Source organism: Dendrobates tinctorius, unplaced genomic scaffold (genome assembly GCF_039654945.1).
Source record: "Dendrobates tinctorius isolate UK_male_01 unplaced genomic scaffold, ASM3965494v1 ptg000203l, whole genome shotgun sequence".
In the NCBI taxonomy this organism is placed as follows: Eukaryota; Metazoa; Chordata; class Amphibia; order Anura; family Dendrobatidae; genus Dendrobates; species Dendrobates tinctorius.
In genome coordinates this window covers 7244519-7265374 of record NW_027361870.1, presented here as the reverse complement: position 1 = coordinate 7265374, position 20856 = coordinate 7244519, and the positions used below count along the sequence as shown (strand labels likewise).

Below are 20856 nucleotides of genomic sequence, written 5' to 3'. Positions count from 1 at the left end.
GCTCAGCAATCAGTAGATCTGCCATAGAGAAAATAGTGATTTCAGTAAAATTGCATAAAGCAGACTAGTAATTAATACATAACTAGAGTCAGGGTATCTGTCCCTACATCATGCTGCTCTTGGATTACAAAACACAAGCCTGATTACAGATTCCCTTTAAGTGTAATTTGTCATAAGCAGCAGAGACTTTAGAGACCGATTACAAGAAGTGAGGAGGGGTCTTTGTCCCTTTACTGAGAGTGGGAGCAGCTCTTTATCTTGCTTCTTCTGGGCTCCTGTCTGTTAAATTACATACCAGCATAACACAGGGATGAGCTTTCAGTTCAGAACAGGCATCTCTTTGGACACTGATAGGAGCAGTGCATGCGGGGAAGTGAGGAAGATGGCATTTCCAGCACATGTAGTGCTGACGGAATGCTAAAGAGAAGATTCCAGCTAAATAGAGTGGATGCAAGTTACACAACGGAAGAAGCATTGCCCCTAGTGACATCCTGTTGTGTCCTCAGTATGAAACTTTCCTATGCAGTATGACACCCCACAGAGCTTTTCTAGAAACAGTATTATATCCCCATAATATGATGCCCAATACAGTATGACACCGCCAGTGCCCCAGCACCGTATAATGCTTCCACTGAGCCCCCAGTCCAGTAGGATGCAACCACAGTGCCCCAAATACAGTATGATTCCCCCAATGCAGAATGATGCTCTCACAGGCCCCACAATATAGAACAGGGTCTCTCCTTCCATCACAGAAACATGCACTGAAAAATGCACTGACACAGTAATAAAAATGCACTGACACTGTAGTAAAAAAAAAATTCACCTACCTCTAGTTTCAAGGTTAACCCTCCATGGACCCAAACTTACAGCTGTATTAAATTCCCCTTCCTACAACTGAAAGCCAAAAAAAAACAAAAAACATTTTTTGGCTTACAGAATACAAATAAGTAAAAAAAACATGATGAGGTTATACAGTGACATCATATCAAAAGGACAACCTCTCACTAGGATTTGTAAATGGGAACATTCACCACCTTAAAAGGGGAGTTGGGAATATTGGTTACACCCCTTACATGTACATACTCAATTATTTTATTGTTGTTTCCTTTTCATGTTTCTGCCATACTACTCCTCACTTATCCTTTTCACTAGATTTTGGAACATGGTTGTGTGAATTAGCATTAAACTGCATAAATAGTGAGGAGACCCCTCATGGGGGAACGATGCCTGGGGCTTAGTTTAATACTAATCATTTAATGTAAGGGGTGACTATCTTTTTTGGGAAATATATTTTACATAGATGCAATCAAATCATCAAGGGCATCCAGCTTGTTAAGAAGGTCCCCCAAAGATGTAACCAAGGCTGGATTGTCACCTGTCATTACAATCTTACATATCATAGTGGGTATTGCCACCTGCTGGCAGTATATGCCAGGCACAAGCCAGAAAAGAAAGCAGCCGACAGCACATTCAGAATGAAGGAGATGCACGCTCCCAGTCCAAGGACCCAATTGGACATAAAAAATCCAGAGAAATAACGTAAAGGAGCAGCATCCAATCCGGATGAAAAAATGTACAAAAGTTTATTCTGCCATTAAAAAGACATACAACGTCGATTGGATGTTCCTCTCTATATAAGGCCGCCATAGATGCTGTGTGCTATACTTGAAAAAGACCAATTGTTGTGGAAATGTTGTATATGCCAGGCAGTCAGTATCATACATCAAACACGATGGCATCACGCTGCAGTGCTCGATGACAAGACACAATTATAACTATATACATCTGCAAGGATAAAAAAGAAATTGTACATTCCTATGGGAGAATCATGTTGCATGTAAGGCCTAATAATATACTCATAGTTTGCTTAGTTAAATCAAAAGTGCATTGGTCATGAATTGTGGTTTTGTGCTGTAATGATAAAAATCAACTTAAAGGGAACATATCACTATAAAAAATGCTGTCTAATCTACTATCATCAAAAAATAGAGCAAGGGAAGCTGAGTCGATTGATATATAGTTTTGTGAGAAAATATTCAGCAGAACTTGTGTTTTCAATCATTTAAACCTCTGCTGTTTCTGGGATCACTGGTCCAGTGGGCGGTCCTATCAGTGACTGACAGTTATCTCTGCATGCACACATATAGAAAGAAAGCTGCCAGTCACTGATCAGAACGCCCACTGGACCCAAAATCCCAGAAAAAAAACAAAGCAGAGGTTTAAATGATTAACCCCTCCATTACGGAACCCCTTTTCATTTTTGCGTTTCTGCTTTTCGCTCCCTTTCTTCCCAGAGCCATAACTTTTTTATTTTTCTGTCAATATGGCCATGTGCGGTGCTTGTTTTTTGCGGGACGAGCTGTAATTTTGAACAACATCATTGGTTTTTCCATATCATGTACTTGAGAACAGGAAGAAAATTCCAAGTGTGGTGAAATTGCCATTTTGGTGCAGATGCGATCTTTTGATCGCCTGTTATTGTATTTCATTGCAATGTTGCGGCGACCAAAAAAAAAGTAATTCTGGGGTTTTGACTTTTTTATTCACTACGCCGTTTGCCAACCAGATTGATTCTTTTTATAGCTTGATAGATCAGGCGATTCTGAACGCGGCGATACCAAATATGTGTGTGTTTGATTTTTTTTGTTTTATTTTGAATAGGGTGAAAGGGGGATGACTTGAACTTTTCTATTTTTTTTTTCATATTTTTAAAAACATTTTTAGTTTACTTTTGGTATGCTTCAATAGTCTCCATGCGAGATTAGAAGCTGCACTTGTCCGATCGGCTCTGCTTATATACAGGCGATGATCAGATCACCTGCATATAACAGAAATACTCACTTGCTATGAGCGCCGACCACCGGGCAGCACTCATAGCAATCCTGCTATGACAACCATAGAGCTCTGCTGGAGACTTCTAGTTTTCATGCCAACCCATCAGTGGCCTGCGATCATGTGACGGGTTCACCGATGACCAGGATTTCCGGCGAGCTTCCTGGAAGCATGAGCTAAATGCCGCTGTCAGAGATTGAGACCATTTTCATAGAGACAGGTTCCCTTATAAGGGGCATATGGCATTTAAAAATACTTTTTGTTGCTTTTGTCTTGAAATCGACCCATTGATGTAAAACGGTTTTGTCTGGTATTGCAACCCCTTTCACTTAAAGAGAGATGAACTAGATTGTCAGTCAAAACTCAATTTGAGAATTTTCTGAAAATAGTAAACTATTTTCTTTTAATTCCAACAGTATGTTATATAAAATGTCATCCAGACATGGTCTACTGTTTAAATGTTTTTTACGTTCTGTGATTTTTTTTCCATATCATAAAAAAATCATGAAATCTTGCAGTTTTCACAATTAACACTGAGCTGTCAATTCTCAGAAATTACTGTATCTGATGGATATCAGAGGGAGGAATACAATGAAGGGTAAAACCTCCATATGCGTATCCATAACAATGGATCCATCTTTTAAAATCTGTAATGTCACATCTCACCTCCTGCCTCTCCCTGCACACTGGCCTCTGCACAGGTCACAGAGCATGCCCACAGTACTTTCCCATAAAAGTTAATGAACATCTCCAGACTATTATTTCAAATGGTCAATGTAGCTGATGTAAAACACATTGGACCATCCCTCCAAATAAAATGAGTCTGAACTTTTGAAATTGGAGGCATGTGGGTGTACAGTGCCAGTATGAAAGGGGTTGTCAGGTCTAAAATGAAAAGTCGTCAGTCAATCTGTCACTGTGTACTGCAAGGTTTCGCAGACCTCTGCCCCGGGAATGTAGGTCAGGTACGTAATAGGCATACTCCTTGGCAGAATCTGTCTAGTGGGCGCTGCCTTGCTCAAAACAAAATTATTGAGCAAGGCCGTCTAGTGGGCAAATCCATCTACACTGTGTGCAGTAGGGTGACCACAAAAAATCGATGTCGGAATTTTGTCCGTCTGGACCCCACAAAACGATTCCCCTTTCCACATATTGAGATAGCCAAAATTTGAACTCGATCAAACGATGTTAACCCATGCCGCTCGCTGCTCAAAGTTTGAAAAAATCCAAATTTTTGGACAAAAAGCTGACATATGGAGCCATAACTCCAGAACGGTAAATAATAAAAACACGCTTAATATCTCAAAAGAAAGCTAATGTTGTTCTTCAAAATTTATATTTTATACATAATTGTTGTTATTTTAAGTCAAACTGAGTTACAACAGCTTTTAGCCCCAAGAACGTGACCTGGTACCACTAGGAGCAATGGAGCATACTTCGTATATTTTGTTATTAAGTGATAAATTTTGTTTTTTTTTGGTATATTTTTGAGTTTAAAGTAGAAATATAACAAAAAAACAAGTAATACTGATAAGTCTAATGACATTTTTTATTTTAAAATAAAAAAATGAGGTATATAATACATACAAAACAGACACAGAAAAGATACAGACGTAGTACCTACATGAGTTGATAATTTTACATAGTTATCTAATCTATTCTAGACCTTTTGTTAAAGTAGTTTTTGAAACGTCAGAATATAATGTTCGGCATTTGCTTACAACTTGCAGGACATATTGCTTTTGTTCTTCATCTTTTGTCAGAAGGTCGTTAAAGTCGGTTATTAATTTAACACCACGCTCAGCCATATCATTAACTACTTTTAATGTTTTGACAATTTTCAATCCTTCTTGGAAGTCATTATTTTGAGGCCAGGTGTTTGGATTTTGTCTTAGGAAATCTGTTTTTATATTAAATCGGTCAAAGAATGTAAATGTTTCTTTGGTAAGTAAATTTACCAATCCTCCATCAACTACCTCTTTTAATTTTTCTTTCCTAACTTTTGGATTTACAACCCTAGCATGCTCTGATGGTTCATCTGTGCTACTGAGCAATTTATTAGCCATTAACAACTTTTCATCGTCTGTAATGGTGGGATCAAAAAACGATAATCCCACCAACTCTGCATTCAAATACCACAAATGGTTTGAAAATTGGGTCAGGGCTATTTCTGCAATGTCATTGTCACATTCTATATAGTCTAACAGACTATGCAAAATACCTAAATCTTGCTTTGGCGCAAGATGAGCTTTTGGAGCATTGAACCAAGCTTTACAATAAATTTTAACTAGGAAAACAGAAATGGCACGCACAGAACTTTCTTCTTCTTTAGACATCTTAAATTGACGACGAAAAATGAACATTTTTAAGCAGTAAATAGCCTTTGCCATCCACCTAGCGTGATGAATGGCTCCGGGAGTTCTAAAACCCACAACATTGCCGTCTAGTGATCCAACAAATACGAGAACCAACTGCAACAGTTCCTTGTAGTCATCTCTGGGGTGGCTCTCAGTTAATTTGGTCTCGAATTCAGCAGTAACATTTGCAATTACTTCTGGAGTTAGCTGCTTTTGTATTAGAGTGTCACTGATACCTGTGTCGTATTTTCCTTTGTCTATCTTGGGCCACGCAGTGAGGAATCTTTTGAAAATGTCTCGATGAGGTCCAGTGGTTGATCCCACTTTTGTGTCGAATACGCCTCTTAACACAATTTCCAAGATATGGTGACGGCAAGCTAGGTGTAGCAATTCTCTTCCTAACATTTGCTCCAATAGGACGCATGCTCCTTTGAGTCTTCCCGTGTTCGATGCTGCAGTGTCGAAGCACATCGCCTTGACGGTGTTGGGAAGACCCCATTCCTGTAGGCATTCATATACGGCTACGGCTTGCTCTTCTCCAGAGCTGCTTGCTGTTACAGGAACTCCCAGCAGCTGTTCCTTTTCGCCATATGAAATAGCAATAGCTATTCGCTCACATTGCTCATGTTTTAAAACACCCGGTAAAAGTTTACCATCCCAATGGACAACCACGGGCTCTTTTTCAGGAATCTTTACTTTATCTAAAAAAAATTTAGTATATTGTTCTCTGAACATTTGCCTTCTAGAATGTAATAAAGTTTTCGAGACTTTGTACTCAAGAGGGTCAAGGTTTAGTGCTTCTAGAGTAGCTATTAAAATTCTTGTGGCATTTCTGTCGGATACCTTACATCGATCTAACACAATGGATAATTTCATATTTAAAATCTCTTTAACGCCCCTTGCAAATGAAACTTTCATCCTCTTGCTCTCAGATGGTCCTGGATCTTCTGCAGCTTCTTCAGGGATGTCCATTTCCTCCAAGCTCTCAAGTTCCTGGTAGATGCTGTCCTCTTCAGTATCTTCTTCTTCGTTTCCTTCTTCGAGCTTGTCTTCATCATCCGTCTCTAAGAAGCAACAAAAGAAAGAGAAAAAAAAGACTATAAAAACTTGTCGTTTTAGCAGAATAGTAATAATACATAGGTACTAAATTACCTACTTCTAATTATCAATAGGTATTATTTTAAGAATATAAACTCAATCATAAAGATGCCAAATGATGCTCTCATGTACAATTTTCTTTCAATTATAATGAAACTATTTACTTATTTGTTTATCTAATTTTTAGAATAATAATAATAATAATAATAATAATAATAATAAAATAAACTCACCAATATCAAAAGTTTCTTCTTGGATTTGTCGGTTCATTTTTGCAAGTTCCTTTTGCGCCTTGATTTCTTCAGCTCGAGACAACTTGAGATCCACTCCAGCCATGGAACCTGGGCGGCCCTTCTGCCTCTGTTTCACGAGAAATGCCTTATCTTCTTCCAATTTCATCAGAGCCAAGGCATCTTGTTGAGCAATATCAAAGAGATCATTCAACTTTTCAACAAACTGTTTAAATTTGTTCTTGGCCGTTTCCGATGTTTTCTTCCGGTCTTTTTGAAGACTTCTCCACTCGGCGTGAAGTTTTTCCAGCTTAGTAATTGCATCTTGCTCATGTTTAGTCGGGATTTCCCCCAAAAAATGAACACTTCTCGTATGGTCAGTTTTGCTGATTCTCTTACAGTTAATTTCACAGTACGTAAATTATAAAATAAAGCACATAAGACTTGACGATTTGAGGGTAGTTTACAACCGGTGATCTGGTGAATGGGATAGCCCACAAGAAATAATTTATCCTTGTTCTGGCTTTGTACACCTGATGTGAATGCCATTTCAGAGTCCAATAGGTAAATAACAGTTAACTAGAAAAACGAAACAAAATATATTACAAACTTTAATTTCAATAAAAAATGTCATTAGACTTACCAGTATTACTTGTTTTTTTGTTATATTTCTACTTTAAACTCAAAAATATACCAAAAAAAAACAAAATTTATCACTTAATAACAAAATATACGAAGTATGCTCCATTGCTCCTAGTGGTACCAGGTCACGTTCTTGGGGCTAAAAGCTGTTGTAACTCAGTTTGACTTAAAATAACAACAATTATGTATAAAATATAAATTTTGAAGAACAACATTAGCTTTCTTTTGAGATATTAAGCGTGTTTTTATTATTTACCGTTCTGGAGTTATGGCTCCATATGTCAGCTTTTTGTCCAAAAATTTGGATTTTTTTCAAACTTTGAGCAACGAGCGGCACGGGTTAACGTCGTTTGATCGAGCTCAAATTTTGGCTATCTCAATATCTGGAAAGGGGAATCGTTTTGTGGGGTCCAGACGAACAAGATTCCGACATTTTTTTCCCCCCATAAGAGATCTGGTCACCCTAGTGTGCAGAATTATTAGGCAAATGAGTATTTTGATCACATCATCCTTTTTATACATGTTGTCCTTCTGCAAGCTGTATAGGCTTGAAAGCCAACTGCCAATTATATAAATCAGGTGATTTGCATCTCTGTAATGAGGAGGGGTGTGGTCTAATGACATCAACACCCTATATGAGATGTGCTTATTAGGCAACTTCCTTTCCTTTGGCAAAATGGGTCAGAAGAGAGATTTGACAGACTCTGAAAAGTCAAAAATTGTGAGATGTCTTGCAGAGGGATGCAGCAGTCTTGAAACTGCCAAACTTTTGAAGAGTGATCACTGAACAGTCAAGCGTTTCATGGCAAATAACCAACAGGGTCGCAAGTAGCGTTTTGATAAAAAAAGACGTAAAATAACTGCCCATGAATTGAGGAAAATCAAGCGTGAAGCTGCCAAGATGCCATTTGCCACCAGTTTTGCCATATTTCGGAGCTGCAACGTTATTGGAGTATCAAAAAGCTCAAGGTGTGCCATTCTCAGGGACATGGCCAAGGTAAGGAAGGCTGAAAAACGACCACCTTTGAACAAAAAACATAAGATAAAACGTTAAGACTGGGCCAAGAAATATCTTAAGACTGATTTTTCTAAGGTTTTATAGACTGATGAAATGAGAGTGAGTCTTAATGGGCCAGATGGATGGGCCCGAGGCTGGATCAGTAAAAGGCAGAGAGCTCCACTCTGACTCAGACGCCAGCAAGGTGGAGGTGGGGTACTGGTATGGGCTGGTACCATCAAAGATGAACTTGTGGGACCTTTTCGGGTTGAGGATGGAGTGAAGCTCAGCTCCCAGATGTACTGCCAGTTTCTGGAAGACACCTTCTTCAAGCAGTGGTACAGGAAGAAGTCAGTATCGTTCAAGAAAAACATGATTTTCATGCAGGACAATGCTCCATCACATTCATCAAAATATTCCACAGCATGGCTGGCCAGTAAAGGTCTAAAAGATGAAAAAATAATGACATGGCCCCCTTGTTCACCTGATCTGAACCCCATAGAGAACCTGTGGTCCCTCATAAAATGTGAGATCTACAGGGAGTGAAAACAGTACACCTCTAGGAACAGTGTCTGGGAGGCTGTGGTGGCTGCGGCACGCAATGGTGATCGCAAACAGATCAAGCAACTGACAGAATCTATGGATGGAAGGCTTTTGAGTGTCATCGTAAAGAAAGGTGGCTATATTAGTCACTGATTTTTTTTGTTGTTTTTGAATGTCAGAAATGCTTACTTCTAAATTTTGTGTCATTATATTGGTTTACCTGGTGAAAATAAACATGTGAGATGGGTATATATTTGGTTTTTATTAAGTTGCCTAATAAATCTGCACAGTAATAGTTAGGCTGGTTTCACATTGGCGTTAAAACAACGCTGCACCCTGCGTCGTTAAACCCCGCCCCGATCCGGCTCCCTGCCCGCCCCATCCAGGATCACCGCCTACTTTCGCATTTGCACGCATGCGATCGGCGCACCCTATCTTTAGCATAGGGTGCGCAGATCATGCGCTGCCAGTGTGAAAGTAGCGTGCTGCGCACTTTTGACGGTGCGCGCCGAAATGCAGCATGTTGCGGATCGGGGCGGGGCTTAACGACGCAGGGCGCAGCGTTGTTTTAACGCGAATGTGAAACCAGCCTTACCTGCACAAACAGATATCCTCCTAAGATAGCCAAATCTAAAAAAAAACCACTCCAACTTCCAAAAATATTAAGCTTTGATATTTATGAGTGTTTTGGGTCGATTGAGAACATAGTTGTTGTTCAATAATAAAAAGAATCCTCTCAAATACAACTTGCCTAATAATTCTGCACGCAGTATAGTTGACGCGACCATGTAGAGGACGTGGCCTCTCCATAAGAAGTGCATTGAGCAAGGCTGTGCCCACTAGACAGTTTCTGCCTGGGAGTATGCATATCACATGCACGACTTCCATTCCTGGGGCAGAGAATGGCGAATCCTTACAGTGCACAGTGCGTGTGTTAGAAGGATTCATAAGTCTGCATGATACAATAAATAATAAATCAAATGAAATCTACTCTCAGAAACTTAATGATAATGCTTTCTCTATCACTGCACAGTGAAAAGTGACCACAATAAACCTGCAGATACTTACCGTATTTTTCGCTTTGTAAGACGCTCCGGATTATAAGACGCACCACAATTTTTGAGGAGAAAAATAAGAAAAAAATATTTTTTAATAAAATGGTGGTGCCTCTTATAATCCTTGCATCTTATTGCTTACCAGGGTTGGTGGCTGCGGTGTAGCGGGGTCCCAGGCTCGCTGCTGGAGGAGGCAGGCGTGGAGTGATGCTGCAGGCCGCATTCAGGGATGAGGGGGGGCTCCGATGTGTGCCGTTGCTGCTGCAGAGTCTTGTGCTGGTGTCAGGTTTCTCCACTTGTCCGGCGGTTGGAGGCCGGTGCTGCGGGTGCCTCCGGTGCGGCGTTGTGTGCCCATCGATGCCCAGGGCTCTGCCGACATTGTTCGACAGACCAGAGCCCCAGCATTTCCTCAGTTCCCTGTATACGTGCGCTGAAGTGCCGGTAAAAAAAAAAAATGGCCGCCGGCGCGTGCGCAGATGGGATCTCGGGACCCAGTTCTCGAGAGATGAGATCTGAAATCTCATCTCTCGAGAGCTGGGTCCCGAGATCCCATCTGCGCACACGCGGCGGCCATTTTTCTGCAGGCACCACCGCGCGCACACAGGGAACCCAGGGAAAATGGCCGCCGGCGCGTGCGCAGATGGGATCTCGGGACCCAGCTCTCGAGAGATGAGATTTCAAATCTCATCTCTCGAGAACTGGGTCCCGAGATCTCATCTGCGCACGCGCCGGCGGCCATCTTTTTACCGGCACACAGGGAACCGAGGAAATGCCGGGGCTCTGGCCTGTCGCACAATGTTGGCAGAGCCCCGGGCATCGACGGGCACACAACGCAGCACCGGACACACCCGCAGCAGCGGCCAGCAACCGCCGGACGCCCCCGATCACAGCCTAGGTAAGGCATGTCCGCTTTGTAAGACGCACCCCTGTTTTCCCCCCAAATTTTGGGGAAAAAAAGTGCGTCTTACAAAGCGGAAAATACGGTATTTACAATCTTTAAACTTTACTTTCATGTTGAATTGACAGTCATTCCAAAATTCCTGGAGAGTCTGTAAAAAGAGAGCGCTTTTTTTCCAGCACCAATGAAAGAAATAAATTATTTTTACGAGGCTGGTGTTACTTGAGTAGCTCATTGCTATTGTAATCATTGGAGAGGTGTAAATTCTCTTTGATTTTATAAATAATTGGATTTGCCAAATTCCGAATATATTTTCCAACTTGCTACAGATTAACCCAGTAAAATAGTGAAGCTTTTACTTAATTAAAGCACCACTCCATTGTTTTTTTTATTGCACCGCTGGAGTGGTGCTTTAAATGTTAGTCCTCTGCCTTATGCCTCATATTCACCTGCTTTCATCATTTTCCAGCGTCAGTCTCTGGCAAAAAGTGTCCTGCCTGCAATTCCAGTGCTTCATGGAGCTGCACGGAGGTCACTTTTCAATACAAGTCTATGAGAGCCTCGTTCTGGCCCCATAGACTTGCATTGAGAGATTGTGATGTAGCTTCTGTGTTACGGCTAATCCGAAGCTGCGCTCACAAGATGGCATTGTGTGACTGGAGTGGTGCCAAAAAAGGTGAAGATGCCGAGGGGGAGTGTATGATCGGGGGCAGGGAACTTACATTTAAAGCGTCACTCCAGCACTGAAATAAAAACTGCTGGAGTGGCGCTATAAAGAGGAACAGGAGGGTGTTAAAATGATCTTATACTTACCTCTCTTATGGCCTTCCTGTATATTTCCAACCCTTGTTGATCCTCCAATTGGCTCTTCTGTCTTCCAACTTCTGTTTTATATCTTTGTTCTGGGCCTTCCAATCACTTCTGTCAACGTGTATTCCATTGAATAGGCCCCATGCCATACGTGAATCATGTCCTATGCGACGACATGGGACCTAATAGATGGAATTCCCGGATGGAAGTGACTGGAAGTCTGGAATGATAAAAGAAGATAGAAGAATAGAAGAGCTATTCAGAGGACCAACATAGGTGGCTCAAGTACAGGGAAGACTCAAGATTTTTTTTATCTTCCTGGCCATTTCAATTTGCTTCAAACTTGTTCAATACAAATCTAATTTTCTCTTAAATTTAGCAAATCTTCATTACTCGCATTTCAGGGGATTTTTTCAACTCACTGGGCAGCACGGTGGCTCAGTGGTTAGCGCTGCAGCCTTGCAGCGCTGGGGTCCTGGGTTCGCATCCCACCAAGGACAACATCTGCAAGGAGTTTGTATGTTCTCCCCGTGTTTGCGTGGGTTTCCTCCGGGCACTCCGGTTTCCTCCCACACTCCAAAGACATACTGATAGGGAATTTAGATTGTGAGCCCCATCGGGGACAGTGGTGAAATGTGTGCAAACTGTAAAGCGCTGCGGAATATGTTAGCGCTATATAAAAATAAAGATTATTATTAAAAACTCACTCAAATCAGTGTATTGCGCTACAAACATGGATTATAATGTTTGTTAGTCATCATGATTTTTCATTTTGCCCATAAAAAATTTATTATATTCATAGAATCATAGAATGGTAGAGTTGGAAGAGACCTCCTGGGTCATCTGGTCCAACTCCCTGCTCAAAGCAGGATTCACTAAATCATCCCAGACAGATGTCTGTCCAGCCTCTATTTGAAGACTTCTATTGAAGGAGAACTCACCCCCTCTCGTGGCAGCCTGTTCCACTCATTGATAACCCTAACTGTCAAAAAGGTTTTTTTAATATCTAATTTGTCTCCTCCCATTCAGTTTCATCCAATTGCTTTTAGTCTTTCCTTGTGCAAATGAGAATAAAGATGATTCTTCTACAATGTGACAGCCCTTGAGATATTTGGAGACAGCCATTAAGTCTCCTCTCAGTCTTCTCTTTTGCAAGCTAAACATTCCCAAATCCTGCAACCTTTCCTCATAAGACAGGGTTTGCAGACCGGTCACCATTCTGGTCACTCTTCTCTGAACTTGCTCCAGTTTGTTGATATCTTTTTTAAAATGTGGCGCCCAAAACTTGACACAGTATTCCAGATGAGGTCTGACCAAAGAGGAGTAGAGGGCAATAATGACTTCACGGGATCTAGACTATATGCTTCTGTTAATACATCCTAGAAATATATTTGCCTTTTTTGCTGCTGCATCACACTGTTGACTCATATTCAGTCTGTGATCTGTTAGTATAACCAAGTCTTTTTCACATGTGCTGTTGCTTAGCCCTAATCCTCCCATTCTGTATATGCTTTTTTTATTTTTATTGCGCAGATGTAGTACTTTGCATTTTTCCCTGTTAAAAACCATTCTGTTAGTTGCTGCCCACTGCTCCAGTTTATTTATATCTTTTTGAATCCTCTCTCTCTTCTCTAGTATTAGCTATCCCTCCTAGCTTTGTGTCATCAGCAAATTTAATCAGTTTACCCTCAATTCCTTCATCTAAATCATTGATAAAGATGTTGAACAATACAGGGCCCTGGACAGAGCCCTGTGGTACCCCACTTGAGACATTCTTCCAACTGGATGTGCAGCCATTTACGACCACTCTTTGGGTCCGATCACTAAGCCAGTTATGAGTCTTAGATGAGATGTTCAGAAAAGGAAGAAAAATTCATGTTGGCAACTCTAATGTTATGTATTTCTTTGTGTCGTCCTTTTCTATTCATTTTCTAACCTCTATCCTATTTCATTTTTGCTATAACTGTGCATGGTAATTTAGCCGGAAAAGTAAATGGAATCATTATTCAGTATGTTAAGCAATGAAATGTACAGAGCTTTCATGCTTCATGAACAGCAATATGGAATTACCAGTAGTATTGTCATTTACAAGATTACTTTACTTTTGATCCATAAAAATAATTCCGGGTCATTTAAACAGAATATATGGGATTAAAAAAGAAGTAGGCTTCTTTGCTTTCGATAGAACATTTTCTGTTTAATATCTTTGTGCTTGTCATAGTTTAGTGATTGATTAAAAATTATTTTGAGGTTTTGAGGGGTTTTTTGTAGTATTTTCCTTTTTAGCAAACTTTATACTGTATTATGTCAATTCATACAATTACTCTATGTGACTCAAACTCTTTACAAGTTACACGATCATTCCGTTTGTCGTGTTTACCCCTGACCCCTTTATGACTATTGGTATGCCTTATTACCGCCGCCTCTAATGTTCTTTATTCTAAAATGCCATATATTTTTAATATAAAAGCTGAACAGGAAATCACTCTACCATGGCTCAGGAGCCTGACTGTCTGAAACAGCATTTTACCACTAATTAGAATTGAGTTGATGATTTGCAAAACCTTGGTCTAGCTGCCACATCGGTATCCCATGGTAGACAGAGCACCACGAATTTCCTACTTCCTGCCGACATGTTAACCTTGTACTACCAAGGTCATGATTCTGCAGTGTCCTTCTAATCAGAAGAGGTATTCAGAACCCCAGGGCACCACTTTCAGGGAGTAGAAAGTACGTAGTCCTCTGCATATCATTTTTCTCAACTCTTGTGCTTAATATGCAATGAAGGCAGCTGTACTAACAACTGCCTTTATTAATTCCAGTGGTCATAATCCCAGCCAAATCGCATGTACAACTAGCTGGGTCTGAAAAACAATTGAAGAGAAGATTGTCAGAATAAAATATTAATTTTTACTTCATTTTTTTGTTTTTTTTATATTTTTTCATTTCATTTGTTACATCATGATGAGAAAGGAATTTGGTTAAAACTTAATAATGCAGTATTGGGGCCACATGATTTACGTGCGTGTCACTGCTTGTGATTTCTGTACAGTAAAAACAAGTACAGGTGTGATCAGTGGTCTGTGTCTGTGTGCCAACCATGTGACAGTGTGCTCCATCCGTGTGTCTGTATGTCCGTGTGACATCCGAATGTCCATGTGCAATGTCTGTGTGCCATCTGTGTGGCATCCGTGTGCCCATATGTCCATATCCATGTGCCATCCGTGTGTCCATGTGCAACATCTGTGCATGATAGCTAAACAATTGATTTCATCTGTGTAAGCTGAGGGAAATTGCATAGGAATTGTGTGGGTTTTTTTCCCTCTACTTGAATTTGTTAGATAAATCAATATATTTACATTAAAAAAACACGGTGTGGGTTCCCACATATTTTTCAAAACCAGCAGAGAGAAAGCTGACTGCTGGGGGCTAATGTTAATATTCTAAGAAAGGGGCCATTAGCCATAAATGTTTCCAGGCTATTAATAACGGGTCACGGCTGTTTGCTTAGCTTTTACTAGTTAGTTTACAGGGGACCCCAGAAAAAAAATGATGTAGGATCCCCCTATAAATTCTAAGCAGCAAAGGCTAAACAGACAGTTGTGAGCTGATATTAATAGCCAGTGAAGGGGCAATGGATATTAGCCACCCCTCCCAGGCTAATTGCATCAGCATTCATCGGCCACAGAAATGGCGCATCAACAGGATACGCCCAACCAGTTGAATAGCGTCGCTCTTCCCACTTGCCCTTGGGCCATGGCAAATGGAGTTATAGGGTTGGGGTTGATGTCAGCTTTTGTATGGCCGCTGACATCAAGCCAGGGGTTAGTAATGTAGAGGAGTCTATAAGTCACCCGCATTACTAGCGTCATAGTATTATTGCAAAAAATACACAGCCAGAATAAAGTCCTTTAATTGAAAGATAGACAGAGACTCCGTTATTTGAAATAAACACTTCTCACCCTTTTTCACCTATTTATTAGTGTAAAATTAAAAATAAAAAAAACACCATATTCCTCACCTGTCCAACGATAATCCATTTGTCCTGAGAATTCCTCACGGTGCTAGTGGTGGTCATTCAGGTCACCGCAGTTTATCGGACCGCTCACAATGAGCTGCCCGTGGGAACCACAGCTTCAGTGACCTGCAGTTACCTCAATGACGCTCAGCTCAGTGTCTCCTAATGTCATGCTGAACGGTTGCATCATGCCACCGTTCAGTGAGGCATACAGATGAAGCAGAGATGGATTACGGCATGGGACAATTGGATTATCTTTGGACAGGTGACGAATATGGTGTTTTTTTAATTTTGAATTCTACACTAATAAATAGGTAAAAAAGGGTGAAGAGTGTTTATTTCAAATAAAGGAGTCTGTGTCTTTCTTTCAGGTAAGCTGCTAGAGTCCTAGCTCTAGAAGTTAGATGTCATTTTCTCTGTGTTTGTAAAACTGGCACAGAAGGGAAACTGCTGAAATGTGTAGTATTAAGTCCTATTTGATTTGGCATTAAATTTTAAAACTTTTTTTTCTTGCAGGTACTTGGCCATTGTACATCCTCTGAAACCTCGGATGAATTATCAAACGGCCTCATTTCTGATTGTGTTGGTCTGGATTATATCTTTGCTCATAGCCATCCCATCGGCATACTTTGCTACAGAAACTGTGCTCTTTATTGTTGACAATCAAGAAAAGATATTTTGCGGTCAGATTTGGCCAGTCGACCAACGGATTTATTATAAATCGTATTTTCTTTTCATTTTTGCCATTGAGTTTGTTGGCCCAGTTTTAACAATGACTTTATGCTACGCGAGGATCTCTAGAGAACTTTGGTTTAAAACAGTTCCTGGGTTCCAGACTGAGCAAATTCGTAAACGTCTGAGATGTCGAAGGAAAACAGTTTTGGTTCTGATGTGCATCCTCATCGCATATGTCTTGTGCTGGGCACCATTTTATGGATTCACCATTGTTCGTGATTTTTTCCCGACTGTTTTTGTAAAAGAGAAACATTTTCTTTCGGCTTTTTACATTGTGGAATGCATCGCTATGAGTAACAGCATGATTAATACCATGTGCTTTGTGACTGTCAAAAATAATACCATGAAGTATTTCAAAAAGATAATGTTTCTGAAATGGAGATCCAATTACAGTGCAAGTAAATGTAGTACTGAGATTGACATCAAAACTAGTGCAGTGCCTATTACAGAAGAGGTGGATTGTATCAAACTAAAGTAATTTATTGATAAGGTTATATTCACTAAAAGGATAACATCACAAACATTACATTTGATATATTAGATGGATGGATTCAATAGGTTGTCTCCTTCAAATACTGTTCTCCTTTTTTCCAGTAATATTAATTACAGTTGAATGAATCAATTTCGCACAAATTGAGTTTGATACAAATTTTTCAAAATTTGTTGAAGTTTGTTCATCTGAATAATTTGTGATCTGGTGACACCATGTTAGAGACAGTATAAGATAGAAAAGAAGGATCACATAACCTTATGTGATACCCAGCAAGCTCCCCCATAATGCCTTGCAGTCTCCCACCGCATCCACTTATGAGGGACCATAGTTCAGAGATCACAGATGAGTTACAGCCACTATAAAAGTCCAAGCAGGAAATGCTGGTGCCATTTTATAAGAATTATGGATAGGAGAGAGTACCTCGGAGCTTAGTGAGTGACATGTAGTACACATTATGATGATGAGAGGGTGAGAAGAATAAAATTACAAGAAATTGATACAGAGTGAGTGAGATAGAAGTTTGCTCACTCAGTGTTTGCACCTGTCCAGTGTCTGCTTTACAGCACCCGATGTTGCTGTATTTTCTCCATCAAACTACTAACATTTAAAGGGAAACTGTCACCTCATTTTTGGCCTATGAGATGAGGCCACAGCCATCAGGGGCTTATCTACAGCATTCTGTAATGCTGTAGATAAGCCCCTGATGTAACCTGAAAGATAAGAAAACCGAGTTAGTTTATACTCACCCGGGGTCCGGTCCGATGGGTGTCGCGGTCCAGTCTGGCGCCTCCCATCTTCTAGTGATGACGTCCTTCTTCTTACTTCTAGCGTAGTTTATCTGCCCTGTTGAGGGCAGAGTAAAGTAATGCAGTGCGCAGGCGCCGGACCTCTCTGACCTTTCCCGGCACCTGCGTACTGCAGTACTCTGCTCTGCTTTCAACAGGGCAGATATAGTACGCCTGCACAGAAGTAAGGAAGAGGACATCATCGCTAGAAGATGGGAGGCACTGGACCAGACCGTGACACCCACCACACTGGACTGGACCCCCTGGTGAGTATAATCTAACTCGTTTTTCTTATCTTTCAGGTTACATTGGGGGCTTATCTACAGCATTACAGAATGCTGTAGATAAGCCCCTGATGGCGGTGGCTGCAGCTTATATGCAAAAAATGAGGTGACAGATTCCCTTTAAATACTGCACAATTGGTTACAGTTGGTTCTAGTTCAGTCTGTGAAAAATTAGTGCAGTACTGCACTTATTGTTTTCACCTACGTAGTATTTGATTTTGTCACATCAAATACTACTTTATTTTAGAGTCAAATTAATAGCATTAAAACACCATTGTGTCAATTATTTAAGTTCGGTTTGTAATAATTTAGTAAAGCAGCACACCCAATAACTAACGCACGCTCAGTGGTGCCTCATGAAAAAAATGGTTAAAAAAATGGCAATGGCTGTGTTAAAATAAAGGAAACATCCTACCACATCATCTGAGAAGAATGTGGGAGGCTATAGCACAAAGAGCAGCAATTTCAGCACCAGCCATCTGGCCAGTAGTAGCAGGCACAGGCAACAGTTGTCTGTGGTATCCGCTAGGCGTATTATTTAATAAAAATGTGATATATTGAAAAATGTACATTTTGTTTAGAAAAAGTAAAAAATTAATATTAGTTACCAGTTTAATATTTTTAATTTAAAATTTTTTTAAAAAAAAATATCCGACAGTGCATTATATTATAAAACAGCCTGTTTGTTACCACCTATTTACCCATAACTATATATGATGACATCCCTTTGACATTACTAAGGATGTCTTGACATAAAAGAGTTTGAAATGAGTTGGAAACAGTCATAGAAGACCTTGAGTGTTATACTTATCTTGTCAAGGAAATTGGAGGCTTTGGAAAAGTTCCCATTCGTGACCAAGAGATTAAAGGGAGTTTTACACATAGCGATATCGCTAGCAATATCGCTAAAGCATCACCGATTTGGTGACGCAGCAGCGATATCGCTATGTGTGATACTTACCTCCGACCGGCTCCCCCGCTGATCGCCCGAGCTCACGCAGCTCCATTTCTCGTCGGGCGCTTCCTGCTGGGCTTCCTGCTGGCGCCAACGAGCGACGTGTGGAGGCGGGCGGGAGGACGTCCGGATCGCCGCGTCTGAAAGGTAAGTATCGTCCGTTGTATCGCTGCTGCATCGCTATGAGATCTGCCTGTTTGGCAGCTCACTAGTAGCAACCATTTAGCGATGCACCAGCGATCCTGACCGGGTCGTATCGTGGTCGGGATCGCTGGTGCATCGCTAAATGTAAAGGGGCCTTTAGACCAAATTTAATTTTTCAGACTGGTGAAATGACACCGGAAGAAACTTCAGGAAATTCGTTGATCTTGAATATTCTGCCTTTTTTGAAGATGCATGTGTCAGAAACAGCTTACAAATCCATCATAAAACCTATCAATCACTGATGATTAGTTGTACGCTAACAATTTTATTAAAGAAAAAGGTCAAATATGAATGTAGGGTCAGCATAGGGGAACAAATAAGGTAATTAACCTGAAACACCATCCTTAAATCGCTCCTCAGTCTTTTCAAACCAGAAACTAAACTGATAATGCCAGTCCTGCATGATCAATCCAACTTCCAATATTAGATTTGTAGAAGCACCTCAGGTGACGTCAGGATCATCTGACCAACTTCTAGAGTATAGAGAAACTGAAGGGAAAACAGACTAAAGGAACAGAAGAGAGACTTGTATGTCCTCTACACTCTTTGTTTGTGAGTATCTTAGCGTGTGTGGGTAGCATGCAGTGTGTGGATAATGTGAAATGTATATATGAATTTTTTGTTTGTTTGATATGAAGTGTGTGTGTACTATACAGTATGTTACATGCAATGTGTATGTATATATGTTTGTATGAGTGTACCATGGTGTGTGTGTGTGTGTGTGTGTGTGTGTGTGTGTGTGTGTGTGTGTGTGGAAAATGCAGAAAAGTATATGTAACATGCAGTGCTTGTGTCTAACATGATGTGTGTGTATGCAGCAGCAGCAATGTGTATGTAACATGCATTGTGTGTGTCTGGCTTGCAGTGTGAGTAACATGTAGTACATTTAATATACAGATGTTTTGTGTGACGTGCAGTGTGTGTGTAACATGTAGTGTGCATGTGTGGCATGCGGTGTGTGTGTGTGTATATGTGCATTCATGTAACATACAAGTATGCACCTTTAAGCATGAGCGTAACATAAAATGTGCTAACCATTTAGTGGGTGTGTTTCTGTGTAACATGTCATCATGTGTATATGTATGACATACCGTGTGTGTATATAACATTCAATATGTGTTTAACATATAGTCTGCATGTTTGACATGCAATGTGTGTGTAACATGTCGGGTATGTAATATGCAGTGTGTAATATGCAGTGTGTATGTTACATGCAGTGTGTGTTGTGTGTAACATACAATGTGTTTGTGTGTGTAACATCCACATTTAAAAATACCGACACTGCAGATGAAGGTTTGTAGGAGCAAATATGTTGGCCATCGACCAAAAACCAAGTAAAACATTTATGTCGAACAAAAATTTATGTCGGCATCAAATCACCAAGTATATACGGGACATGCGCTTCCGATAACATGTAACTATATGAGGTCAGAACAAGTATATTAGTTATCTTTCTGTCGCAATCATTCTTCATCAGCTTGTCTAAAAAGGCTGATAAATGCTAAAAGCGCTGATCGACCTGAGTGTAGTAAGACGGTGCTAGTTTGAACATCTAACATCGGCCCCTGTAAATGTACCCTAAATGATTCTATGTGATGATGCAATATGTTATCATTTGAGGCCCCTTTTCCTTGTCTAAAACTGGCCCTGTGTGGAGATCACGGTCTTATTGTAATGGAGAATTGTGAAAATCATCAGCATACAAAAGAACAGATTTCCAATAAATCTTGAGGAACATCAACCAGGTGCATCTCAGATTTTTGCAAGTTCTACTTGTAGACATGAACCATTAGAATGAATTGTATGTCATGACCTCATGATCCATGAAGAATAGCAGTAACGCAATCGATAATAGTAATCTGTGAAGAACGTAAATACATTGCTATGTAGGCCATTAAAAGGCAAGTTTCGATGTAATTT

The 20856-nt window shown here is 40.4% G+C and overlaps 1 protein-coding gene across 1 annotated transcript in view; it reads left to right on the top strand.

The window, feature by feature from the left end:
* Positions 1–16693, top strand: part of PROKR1 (prokineticin receptor 1) — a 40105-nt gene extending 23412 nt beyond the window's left edge. Inside the window, exon 3 of the mRNA XM_073553797.1 lies at positions 15997–16693. Within this exon, the coding sequence (XP_073409898.1) occupies positions 15997–16693 (697 nt within the window). The remainder of the gene's footprint in view (positions 1–15996) is intronic.
* Positions 16694–20856: the final 4163 nt, after the last annotated feature.